The 13,505-nt window shown below is 43.8% G+C and overlaps 1 protein-coding gene across 2 annotated transcripts in view; it reads left to right on the top strand.

Annotated features, from left to right (window-relative positions):
- The first annotated feature begins 1,338 nt into the window (after positions 1-1,338).
- Positions 1,339-13,505, top strand: part of LOC308316098 (ankyrin repeat and BTB/POZ domain-containing protein 2-like) — a 33,831-nt gene continuing 21,664 nt past the window's right edge. For both annotated transcript variants that reach the window (XM_080764474.1, XM_080764473.1), the window contains exons 1-2: positions 1,339-2,074; positions 2,893-3,319. In XM_080764474.1, coding sequence (XP_080620600.1) covers positions 1,562-2,074; positions 2,893-3,319 — 940 coding nt within the window. In that variant the 5' untranslated portion in view covers positions 1,339-1,561. The remainder of the gene's footprint in view (positions 2,075-2,892; positions 3,320-13,505) is intronic.

Here is a 13,505-nt window from a genome sequence, read left to right as displayed (position 1 = left end):
AAACCCCTGCTATATTCCCAAATTCCTTCTAAAACAGCAGTTCTCAAACTTTGTTTGTGTCTGGTATGGTATAGTAGGCCTATAGGCTATTTGGCATCACTTCCAATTACACATGTTCTTAATACATTATTTTTCATAAATTAAAATCCCCCTCCTCACACGTTTAGACATACCTAGGCTTATTCTGTGTAACTTGATCACTGGCATCATCATGGTAGCGATAAGCGTTGAAGGTGCTCCTCAGAAGAAGACAGTTTTACAAGCCACCATGAAAGCATATCCTTTGGAACGTGCGTCGGCCGTCGGTGCACCCTGAGTATATATTGGTGTCAGCTGTGCGCCTCTAAGGGCACTGTCTAGTGAGCTAATCTAAGAGCTAATTTGGTGGACGATCTCTTCAAAATAAGAGTACCCTCTAGAGTATTGAAAAAAAGTTTAATTTGCACATTAAAACTACAAATTAAGCATTTAAATGATGCTATGCTATAAGACACACATTATGTTTCTGTGTAAAAATAGGTAATTAAATCATAATAATAATAATAATAAAGTTATCTAAATGGATAAATGCTATTCACTGGAGTGAAATCTAAGCTAGCAAATATAAGACTTCCGTTGGACGAACTCTTCAAAATAAGAGTAGCCTACCCTTCAGTTTGGGGCTAAACTGTATCTATTGAAAAACTGTTCATTTGCACATTCAATACTATAACTTAAGCGTAAGGGCACCTTTGGCCATTTTGTGAACACCCCAGACAGTTTTTAAGTTTCGCTCGATTCAGTATTTATATATTTGATAGCTTATTCATTTTAGCTGCCCCGCCCCCTTCCTATACACAAACTCCATTTTTGAGGGGCGCTAGCTGTCTTTATTTCAATATTTGTTTAATAAACGCCATTGACAATGAAGGGAAAACATACGTCCTTTTGTAACTCATTACGTCATTGTCTCTTTATTGTTAATGGCATTTAATGTTTGTTTTACACACACACACACACACACACACACACACACACACACACACACACACACACACACACACACACACACACACACAGTGTCTATAATAAGAAGTCCAATTGAAAGACCACAAATGATGTCCAGTCCAAAATTTTAAAAATCGAATATTAACTCCATTATCCCCCCACGCGGTGGCGCTGTAGGGCAGTACTAGTAAACTACAGGCAAGTCATTATAGTGCGCACGTGTGTCTGATTGGTCCTCTCAGCACCGACGGATGATTGGTTCGCTGTGCGTAAAGTAGGCTACATTCACCCCCTCCATATATCCCTCCATATATTTGGTTATTTTTGGCAGACCGGGCGGGAGAGGGACGTTGTGGCATGATGAAATCCAGGTTCTTATAAGGTACAATACCATTCTAGAGATAGAAATGATAGAATACCTCCGGGGCTATTCATCATATGTTTCTTATTATAACGTTTCTACAGAAGCTCTGCTTTTGATGGATATCTGGTATGTTGTTTTACTATACGTGCGTAAAAGTCACTCGTCAAATTTAAGAATAACCTCGTAGCCAAGTAAGTTACCATCATTATCATGACGAGCAGCAGCAGTAGTGCGACGACGAAGAAGTCCCTGGAAGACATGAGTCTGGATTCCGGCTATGTGGATTCCTCCTGCAAGTCCCTCAGCCGGTCTCATTCGTCCCGGTCCAGAAGGCAGTCCCAGTCCCACGAGTCCCCTCAGCGGGGTGCAGGTTCCTGCTGGTCATGGCAGCAGCAGCAGCAGCACACCCACCACCACGCCACCACCACCGGCTCTATGAGCAGCAGGAACGGCAGCTGGGACACGGTGAGCACGGCGCCAGAGGACTCGGACCCGGGCGGCGACCTCCTCCTCCTCCATCTCAAGTGCTGTCCGTGTCTGCCGGAGCTGGAGGAGTACCCGTGGAGCGACGCGGAGCTGCGGGGGGTCTTGCTGCGGAGTGGCGCGTCCTTCAGCTGGGACGCCGTCCACAGGCTGTCGGCGCTGCTGCGGAGGGCCCTGGTGCGCATATCGCGCGAGGCGCAGCGGCTGAGCGAGCTTCACCGGAGATGCACGCGATTCGAGGTTCACAAACAATGATTATTATATTATAAGACTGAGAGTAGACCTGTCAAAAATGATTAATTATAATAGCCTAATTGCAATTATTGGAGATCATAGGCCTAATAATGTCTGCATAATTGTTTCCATGGGAAAAATGGGTAAATACGCATGAGCTTGTAAATTTGCTATTTACACACTATAGGCTACTATAGCCTATATAGTTTAGGCTATATAGGCTTATAAGTAGAGCTAGCTTATAACGTTTACTATATAACTTCATCATAAGTAGGCTTATAAAGTTCTTAAGAAATTTACTTGTAGGCCTATATAAATCAAGCCAAACAGAAAAGTATTCATTTATGATGTCGAATGCCAAAAACACAATTAGGCCTGCAATTCTTAATCGCAATTATTTCTGTGACAATTAAATGGTATATCCCATTCTGAACGGGAACCCATTTTGGTGTTAGTTATGCTTTAGCTATTGAAAAATAGCAGATCTACAAGCTCGTAGCGCGCCACCGAGTGGCGCGCTACGAGCTTGTATAGTCTGCTATTTTTTTTAAATCGAAGAACGACTGACATTTTTTAGAATCTGATCTCAGGTCCGAATGGGTTAATCAGACCAGTGTGTGTCCACAGTGGAAACCTCGTATGAATCTGATCTCAGGTCAGAATGGGATATTATACAATGTAAAATGTCACGTCGTCATGCAGTCACGATGACCAACACTTGCCCCCCATCATGCATTGCACACACACACACACACACACACACACACACACACACACACACACACACACACACACACACACACACACACACACACACACCACAGGTCCAGAGCGCCGCCAGGCTGGTGCTGAGCTGGGGCCTCGCCGAGAAGTGCGCGGCGTCCGCCGTCAGAGCGCTCTCCCTGGACAGCATGAGCTCCGGGACGGCCGGAGGCGGATCAGCGGGCCGGTCCGCCCGCTGCGGGCTGACCCTCTCCGTGGGACGCTTCTTCCGCTGGATGGTGGAGACCCGCGTGTCGGTGCGCGTGCACGAGCACGCCGCCATCTGCCTGGTGGCGTGCGTGGAGAGCCTGGCGGAGGAGGTGGGCGCGCGGGCGGCGCGGGCGATGCTGCGCGAGGAGGAGGAGGAGGGGTCCGTGGGCGGCGGTCCGGTGAGCGCCGAGGTGCTGGAGGCCACGGTCAACGGCGACGCAGAGCTGTGGGGTCTGACGCAAGTGTACGAGCATCTGATCTGCGGCAAAGACGCCAACGGTAGGCTAAAGATCTATCTATCTATCTCTCTATCTATCTATCTATCTCTCTATCTCTCTATCTCTCTATCTATCTATCTATCTCTCTATCTCTCTATCTCTCTATCTCTCTATCTATCTATCTACCTGTTAAGTGTCAGTCAAGAGTAAGACACTATAGCCTATACATGCAGTAATTGGCAACCAATAACCTCCCCAGACCCATCCCACCCACAATCATCTCAGAATAGAATAGTTAGCATTATAATATCAGAGGTCGACATACAATATATTGCGCAATTGTTTTTGCACATACACATGTGATGTGATTACCGTATACATGAACATGAACATATACTGTGTGTGTGTGTGTGTGTGTGTGTGTGTGTGTGTGTGTGTGTGTGTGTGTGTGTGTGTGTGTGTGACAGACAGACAGACAGACAGAAAGACAAAAGAGAATAAAAGAGCTGATCGAGAGAGAAAGATATTAACAGATGTGATGTTGCGATGCATTGTGCAGGCCTGCTATTTTTGCAACACCCACATGGCTGCAACTATACATATAAATCAGGTGACATTGCATAGTGTGTGTAGATAAATCAGTTTATGTCGGGGCACGTGTGGGTGGTTGACTCATAAAAGTCCTAATTGTGGGGTGGGAGGGCGGTAATTTGGTAAAACCCCGGGGGGGGGGGGGGGGGGGGGGGGTGGGGGTCGTGACCCACCTGGGTAATTTAATTGTTAGTCAATGATGTCTCCATCTCATGCTGACCCAGTTGATGGTGCAGGCAGTGAACGGTGGTCTTTAGAAGCCCACCAGTACCGTGACAGAGTTTTAGACCAAAGCCCGCAGACAGGAAACTAGCAATTTGGGGAATAATAAGCGGCACGGAAGTAGAGGATACTTGTTGATATACATCTGCATTGTGTGTGTGTGTGCGTGTGCGTGTGTGTGTGTGTGTGTGTGTGTGTGTGTGTGTGTGTGTGTGTGTGTGTGTGTGTGCGTGTGTGTGTGTGTGCGTGCGTGCGGTGTGTGTCAGTGTGTGTGCGTGGACGTGTGCGCGCGCGTGTGTGCATGTTTGAGAGCTATTATCAAAGTGTGTTTATGTGTGTGACCCTGACTGTGGATATATGATGGGTATATCAATCTCTTTTGATATTTGTGTGTTTTATGTGTATGTGTGTGTCTATACTGTATATGTCTTTATAATTGGTGTAAAGTAAACATACTGCCGTCATTTAAGATACTTCCACATCGTCAGCACTTGAGCTGGTTCTTTTGCAGTCAGGTGCAGCTGAGCAGACAGGGGTCACATACTCAGGGCTCCATTTTCGTCACCGCTAAACGCCTTAAACGTCTTTGCCTTTTTTACTATTTTGAAGAACATTTTTGAATAGTTCAACTAGCCAATCTACATTGACACATTGTGAGCTTGTAGACTGGCCATTTTAACTATTCAAAAATGTTTGGCAAAATAGTAAAAAAAAAAAAGGCAAAGAAGTTTAGGGATAAACGAAAATGGAGCCCCATATGTTGAAGTGCCTCACACTGACCAAGTGACCTTCCTTCACCACATTTGACAACACATTTCCCCCATGATTGCCATTACAGAACGTACCCCGTTATTAGACACATCCTGTTTAGGAACCACAAAGTATATAAGATTCTTTCCCACCGTTTTCTGCAGTTCTGTCTTTTCACAAACCGCACTCTTAATGTTTACCAGAACTATAAGAAGTATTTCATTGACCTATACACGGTGCCACTACAATACATGCACAGGAAGGCTCAGGCTCAATAGGGATTCCCCCCCTTTAGTTGAGTCGTTTGATGTATTATCCCCCCCCCCCCCCCCCCCCACACACACCCATGTGGTAAAACCAGATTTCATATCCAGGTGGTTACATCTGGGAATCATCCAGGATTAGGTTTCCTAGTGGGGGGTGGTCAAAGCAGAGTATACCCCTGCCGGAAGCCTATATATATATATATCTCCATCGGCATAAGAAAAGGCAGATTCCCCTTTGCAAGAGCGATGTTTGGGTTCACAATGCGGGGAGACCCAGGTTTAAATGAAGGCTATATAGGCAATTTATTGATTATTTAAAGTTATTCTAGATATTCTTTTGTTGGAGGTACAAAAGTATATCCTTTTTTTTTTTTAGATTTCTTTTTCGCTTTTCTGCCTTTATTGATAGTATCAACTATCAAGTGAAGATTGACAGGAAAGAGAGGGAGAGAGAGAAAGGTCATCATGAACGGGACTCGAACACGCGACGGCGCTGTCAGGCCAGAGCCTATTATGACTTCTTATCAACTTCAGTGAAATATTGTGGCTGGTAGGCCCGGCACCCTGGGTGCGTTCCTGTGGGACTGGAACCCCACACACGGAGTCGCACCACTCACTTCACACGGGTGTGATTGATTTTGCAACATGGGTTGCAAAATCAATATATATATATCATATTTTCACCATATGCAGATCTGCATATGACCTATCTAATCTATAGTAGCTCAATTTGGAAATAATGCATCAATAATTTAGCCTGGAAACCAGACAAACCTGCCACTGTAAAAAAAAAATAGGCAAAAAAAAATAGTATGGCCATGCCGCAGGCTAGCAATGATTAGGGTGGTTTTAGAGGGTGAAATAAAGTTCAACACACTGGTTGACTAAACATGACAACATCTGTCAATGCAGAATGTGCATGCAAGACTACAGTTACCAAGACGTTTTTGAACCACTTAAACCCTATACTTTGTCGTACAATTTGGCTCATTTTCAGATGTGTACATTTTCTTCTTTGGTTTCCTCAAATCATTGCTGTCGGACATAACCGGGCATCTCCATATTTCAACTATGTATGTTTTTTTATTGCCCTACTCTACTGCACTTCAGTCAGTTGCAAAAAGTAGCAAGAAATAGCCGAAGTGAAAGTGGTGAAGTGTGTCTGTAGTTTCATGAATATTGAACCAATGAAAAGTAAGAGCTTGTGATTAAATAATAACCACATTGGATCCGTTGGAATACATACACGCTTTTGGGCATGCAACCACCCCGACAGAGACGAAATCATTCATTATTCCCCCAACTTCAAATTGGGAGCTGCAGCTGAACAGTGGCCCTGACTTCGTTACAGCTCATTAATGTCACCTTAATGACTCGCCAATGGTGGTTTAGCGTTTGTTATAGCTTCTATTCCTCTCACACAGGAGCCAAAGAGGCCTCCATTCATGCTCCCTTGTGTATAGGGCATGGGGCCAGTGGTTTGTCCCCCAGACTAAACAAACACCCCCTGGGTACAAAGAAGCACGTTGAGGGCTGCTGTTTTCACTGTTCAACATGTGGTCAGAGAGGTAGCTGTCACCCCCCCCCCCCTCCCCCCCCCCCATGTGAACACTGCAAATGCACTCTCACATGCACACGTATAGGTACACAACTACACATACATGTAGAGACGCGGGTACACACGAACACTCACTCACTCACATACACACACGCCGCACACTCATTCACCAGCACAGATATATAGCATAGGTCTATAGACTGTACAGCAGTGGTTCTCCAACTTTTTTTTCCTTTCAAAGGAACCCCCACGTAATTATGTATTTGGCCGCAGACCCCCCCCCCCCCCCCCAAACAAGTTTGTGCCAGGTACAGGAGAGGAGATTTATGTAAAAACAAAATTGATAACCAATGCTTTATATAGTGTAACTGTACAGCATAACTCGCACTCGTAAACTCATGGAACACAATTACGTTATACCTCATGCGTCGGTTCACTTTTTTTTAATGGCATATATTGCACAACAAGCGGTCAAACAATGGCAAAACTGTTCTGCCTCTTTACGCTGACAATAAAAAAGCCCAAGTCCCTGCGGTGAAACCCGAGGCAGAGTTATACACAGTATAGGAGCGTTGCTGCATGCCGCCGCTCTCCGGCCTCTTCCCCCTGCTATAAGCTCATCCAGGATCACAGCTTGCAATGCCATTATCTTCAAGCTCAAATCACCGCAGCGGCGAGCACTCAAATATGTAATGGATGGTGTGGTGTGGTGTGTGTGTGTGTGTGTGTGTGTGTGTGTGTGTGTGTGATGATTTCTCTCAGCGGAGATTGGGTTTTACTGTGTTGAATAGTATCACTTCCATTTAGTTTTCTTTATAACGCTGCCCTGTAATTTCCCCCCACACACACACTTTTAAGGGCCCCGCAGTGGCAGTGCTTTATTATTAAGTGTTGTTCTGTCTCCACGTACTCGCATATTTTCTTTGTTATTTACGTAAATTGCACTAAATTGAGTCCTGCCTCGCGTCAGTTGAGCGTTTTGATTTATTTTATTTCATGACGGTTGTGATGGTTTTGTGTGTGTGCGCGTTAATCTCATACATGGCACACACAAGTTAAAGGTAGAGTCAGTGATTTCACTTAATTCAAATATCACTTATTTTTTTGTTTTGTTGTGATAATCCTCTCTACTATAGAGTGTGCTGACCATATAAGGAGTTCCTCCCTGTCCCCAGTTAACCCCTGGGGGTCAAAAAACCTTAGGTTTCGTTTTTGTTCTCTATCCTGATTGGATGAAAGCTTGTGTCCCAAGGCAAAAACGAAACCTAAGGGTTTTTGACTGAAATCACTGACACCCCCTTTAACATAGAGATTACGTTTCAGTCAGTGGGAAAAAAAGTGATCATCCTGCACTGTAATACTGAGCGAAGATGAGAATTCCACGTTGTGAGTTGTGGAAATGTTTTTGACGGTCTGTGTTAAATTCACACTCTGGGGGTTTTTGCGAGTGTTCAGTGAAAAAACGTGAGTGAAGCACATTTCTTCAAACGCACTGATGAGAGAGAAGTGGCGGGAAGACATTTGTTATGGTAGCATGGTGGTGTCAACCTGGGATGTGTGCTGGTATGCTCTGTTATCTCAGGAGAGGCTGTGCACACAAGTTGACACGGCCTAGAGCTGCATTGGTGTCAACATGAGCACATTAAAATCCTGTGTTCATTCATCGCCTGAGGGTCCATTTGGTTTTTATTTGTAACCCCCCCCCCCACACACACACACACACACAATGGAGGTCTGAAAAAAATAATTAACATGTTAATGTTTAATGTTGAAAATGAGTGGTGTTCCCCTTTAATGAACACATTTACCACATAGGCTTACTTATACACGTATGTTTTTGGTACATAAAAACACATACGTATTATATGTGCCATATTATAAATGCCATATATGTTCATATTCGATAATGAATCATGATATATATTTTGGTACTTACAGTAAAATACCATTATGTTCTCCTATGTTCTCTATTTAATTTTCATATAATGTATTTTCTGCAACTATACATGTTTCATATCAAAGAGGCTATATCCATACGTAACCATCAGACCACTGTTATTATTAAGCCATCAGTGGATTTGTGAGAAATTTTCCACTGTAAAGTGTTGTGGCAATTTTGTTGAAGAAACCACACAAGTCTGATCCAAAATGCCGTGACACATTTCAATAAAAGAATATGTATGAGAAAATCACCAAGTCCGTTGATTAACCCATTTTGCGCGGGAACCCGTTTTGGTGTTAGCATCATGTCATGCTTTAGCTATTGAAAAATAGCAGATCTAAAAGCTCGTAGGTCTGCTATTTTCGAAAAATCAAACAACGACTGACATTTTTTTATTCTGATCTCAGGTCAGAATGGGTTAATCAGACCAGTGTGTGTCCAGTGGAAACCTCGTATGAATCTGATCTCAGGTCAGAATGGGTTAATCATCTTGGACCGATTATTTTATCATCAGATCGTCCATCTCTGTTATCCCACAACCAAACAAATGTGTTTCACAGGAGTTGTCTCTCCATGAGAAACATTGTAGCTAAAGCTTAAAAGGGATAAGCCTGGAACAAGATAATACTAAAAAGAGCCTTCTGTTTTTACAGTTTTGCATCCATAGTGCCAGATGGAGATAACATTAAATTAAATGTTGGTGGTACAGTAATGTGATTCTTGCTCTAATCCTCTGCTCATAACTCCAGTGGTATGAAATATCATCTGGATCACACACACACACACACACACACACACACACACACACACACACACACACACACACACACACACACACACACTTCCTTCGGCATAGCCACTGACCCTTCCTTGACCTGAACACACAGGTCAAGGTAAGTTACATTTTATTTGAATAGCAGATTCTGAACAGGGAATCTCAATGTGCTTCTAATGGAAAAAGAACGGACAGTATGGTAATTTTAATTTAATACAGTAGGGCCTATACTGTATACTTTACAATGCAGTGGACTGGCGCTCTCTTCCAATAGTGTTATTTGTAAGTACGTATACTGTACTTGACAGCTCACTATTTCTTCTTTATTCTCTCACTCACTGGTATTTTCTTTCATTCTCTCGCACGCTCACCATTTTGCGATTCCCTGGAATGGGTTCAGTATATTTTCGAGAAGCACATTGAGAGTCGAAGGCACACTGCAGGTCACAAGAAGGAAAAGTCTATTTAACCATGTTAGGCTTAAACTCTTCAGTTTGAAGCCTTCATTTGTTCCACTTCATGCTTTTTCCAGTTTGGCAAGCATTACTGAGCTGAGAGACACATCACCTGGACTGGAATTCCTGTAAGATGATATTATTTTCTCCATGCAAAGTAAAGCTTGTCTGCTCTCCAAGTATATAAACTATTGAGTTCACATATTATTATACTCTTTTTTATTTTTTTGAGTGGTGCAACCACTCCAAGGAACAGCGATGTCCGTGTTCACCTATGTGTCCGCCTATGTGTTGGTTCACCTATGTGACTATACCTATGTGTTGGTTAATGAGCACCAGTATAATGAGTACCAGTAGGGGCGCTGTTGTGCCAGAAACAGAGAGAGAGAGTGCTGCGCTGTTGCCTGTTAATGAGGGAGAGAGAGAGAGGGGGGGGGGGAGTTGCTAACCTGACGCTGCCAGATGAGGGCGGTATTGCGGAAACATATTCCCCAACACAACACTCATCTGGGATCTCTGACAGAGTTGAGCCCTGAGTCAGATCTGCTTCACACCGAACCAATCAGCGTGAGCTAAAGGCGGGATGCGGATGTGACGGTATATAGACACGTCGATATGATTGGTTGTGTTTGCACGCCCACACGGTGATAGACAGACGCTCCCATCCAATCATCTACCATGTATCTTGAAAAAAAGGAACAGCCCCGTCATCGAATTTGCTTCCGCGATCCCAGATCCAAATAAGCTGTGAAACAAATTTGTGTAGCAAGCTTTTTGGATCTGGCAGCGTCAGGTTAGGGAGTTGCACCACTCAGTCAAAAGTGATTATTTTTATATATATAATTTTTATCCCACGATTTTGCAACCCAGTAATGTAATCCTGCAGGGCGCTACACTTCCTCTGCCAACCTGGGGGGGGGAAGGGGACTGACCTCATGCCTCCTTCTATGCATGAGGAGTCCAAGCTGCTTCTTTTCACCTGACAGGGGAGAATTTCCCTGGCCGGACGTAGCGCGTGCACGGAACACGCTATTCCGACCAGTTCCTTTCCCCTCCATCAGGCACCCCGGCTGGCCAGGGGGAGGTAGTTTTAGAGACCAGGATTACATTATGGTACATAATTATGGTACTCTTGACGGGATTAGGTGCATTTCACCAAAGGGACAGAACGAGTTAACGACACTCTGATCAACTTGATCAAGAGTCAGACTTGGCGCTAAAACATGTGCGAAAGGAAGCCTCCATTCTGACAGAGCTCCAAAGACGAAGAGAAAAGATGAGTTGTCTTTCAGGGAGCAAACCAACCACTCTGTTTAGCAATGGTGGAAAGCAACTATTAGTACTTTTACTTAAGTACAATTTTGAGGTATTTGTACTTTACTTGAGTATTTCCAATTTCCAGTACTTTTACTTTTACTCCACTACACCACGAAGCCAACATTTGTACTTTTACTCCACTACAGTTATTTGAAAACTTTAGTAACTAGTTACTTTGGAGATTTTAATTTTGATTAGAGAACATACATTAACCACTTCAACCCTATACATTCCGGCCATTTGAAAATTGCAGATCTACAAGCTCACAATGCGTCGCAACGCAACGCATTGAGAGCTTGTAGATTGAGTACTTTTCCCACCACTGCTGTTTACTTCATAAAGTCTTGTCAAGTTGAACCTAATGTATCCGTATAGTCCCGTACCAAAACCTAGCGCTAATGTTAACCATTACCATAACCCTATTTGAATCCCTAACACAAACCCAGACGTTAATGCTAACCCTAAATAAGCTCTTGATACGCGTGGGGTGTTAATTTATGCATTTGTCTCACAAATGTAACCAATTAGACCCTCCCTATACGGCCTATACGGGTCTGTTGGGCATTTGGGGTTACACATTTTTACACTCTCAGAGAGAGAGTCGACCTGCGTGTGTTTTGAAAACTAGTTTAAATCAACAACTACGTTAAGGTGCACACCTCCAGCTGAGGTCTAGCCGGTTCACAGCCCTCTGTCCTATGCATGGCCCCACTGTAGTCGACGTGTTCTCCAATAATCACACAGTTGGAGCATTATACCACACAGCAGCAGAACAGAGCTGTTGTGTTGGCCCGGGGGTGACTGCGTGCCTGTGTTCTCATTTGACCACTGAAGCTCTCTCTCTCTCTCTCTCTCTCTCTCTCTCTCTCGTGCGCTCTCGCTCTTGCTCTTGCTCTCTCTCTCTCTCTCTCTCTCTCTCTCTCTCTCTCTCTCTCTATCAATTCAAATGGGGCTTTATTGGCATGGGAAACATACGTTTACTTGGGGCCAATATAAAGCAAGTGATGAAAACAATCCAAACTAAAGAAATGTATACTTATACTACGTAGAATACATTTAACCATGTGTCACTCTGAGAGTGTATACAGAATGTAACCAGCTTGTCTTGTATAATAAGGGCCCATTTGGGTCGACTCAAGAGTTGAATATTTAACATCAATAAGGATTTTATTGTGTAACTCTCTCTCTCAGTCTCTACCTTTCCCCCACCACTCACTCACTAACAAGAATTGTGTGGGTGTTCTGTTTTCATTCAGTCACACGTACACACACAGGGACAGAGTGAAAGGAAATGACTTAATCACACGTGATTATGGACGTATAAGCACACAGTAGCTCAGCCTGGGGTGGGGTACGGGTGGCGGTGGGTGTGCAGGGGGGGGGCATGCAGTTCAGTGTCTAGGTAAGGGATTAGAAATCAGTCATTTGTGCTTTGTCTCTCTATATGCCACAGACTGGCACTTGTGTTCATGAATAGATACTTGTTTGAGCTTTTTTCTGTTTTGCTGTTTGCTGTTTTCTAAACAGAGCCAATTATGTGCTGCATTTCATTATCGTGGTGCATGGCACACATTTGGAACGAAAAGACAAGACCTTGTGTTTATAGGGGTGTTTCCCAGGAGGACAATGCGTCGGTGTATCCATTTCAGAGCCAGACACTCTCTCTCTCTCTCTCTCTCTCTCTCTGAATCTCTGTTGGACATTTTATTATTTTAGCAGTTTACACATTACACATACTTTTCCTCATACTGCTCTTCCACCCCGACTTTTGACTACAGCATAATGAACAAGTCTGCGCCGCGTGGAAATGAAGACAGCTTTATCTTCGTTCCTGCATTTACTAAATATACAGTAGATAGAGATGGTTACGTGAGTGTCCCATGGTTTCACGCAAAAGTCCTTGGTTCAAACTCTTGTTTGCAACCATGTTCTGCATCATAATAATACGAGGTTATAGGTCCACAGTTTTCATGACCGTCTCCCATATATGCCGCTGTGGTGCAGGAGCTATGTCAAGGCTTTGTAAACAGAAGGTTCTTGGCTCCCGACATGGAGGGAGTAGAACTTTCTTCGTCGGGTATCACACCTGACGAAGGTTTGGAGAGGCAGACATTTTGTCTTTTGCCGCTTCTGTTATTACATTATTTTGGGAGCATTCAAACGGTGTGTGCGGACCTTCTATACTTTTCAGTATCATGGTCAGTGACATAGTTAGTACTTACACTAACTATACTAACTATGATACTGAGTTACTGACCATGATATGGACACAGAATTATACCTTATTGACACTGACCAGGGCCATGGAGACACTATGACCAGTGCCATACACTCTGTATACTGTATAATTGCAAGACAGGTTGGTTTGGGA

Source organism: Protomyctophum bolini (genome assembly GCF_963924005.1).
Source record: "Protomyctophum bolini genome assembly, chromosome: 1".
NCBI classification, from domain to species: domain Eukaryota; kingdom Metazoa; phylum Chordata; class Actinopteri; order Myctophiformes; family Myctophidae; genus Protomyctophum; species Protomyctophum bolini.
Note: the sequence above shows the minus strand (reverse complement) of the source record. Positions and strands in the feature narration are given on the sequence as shown.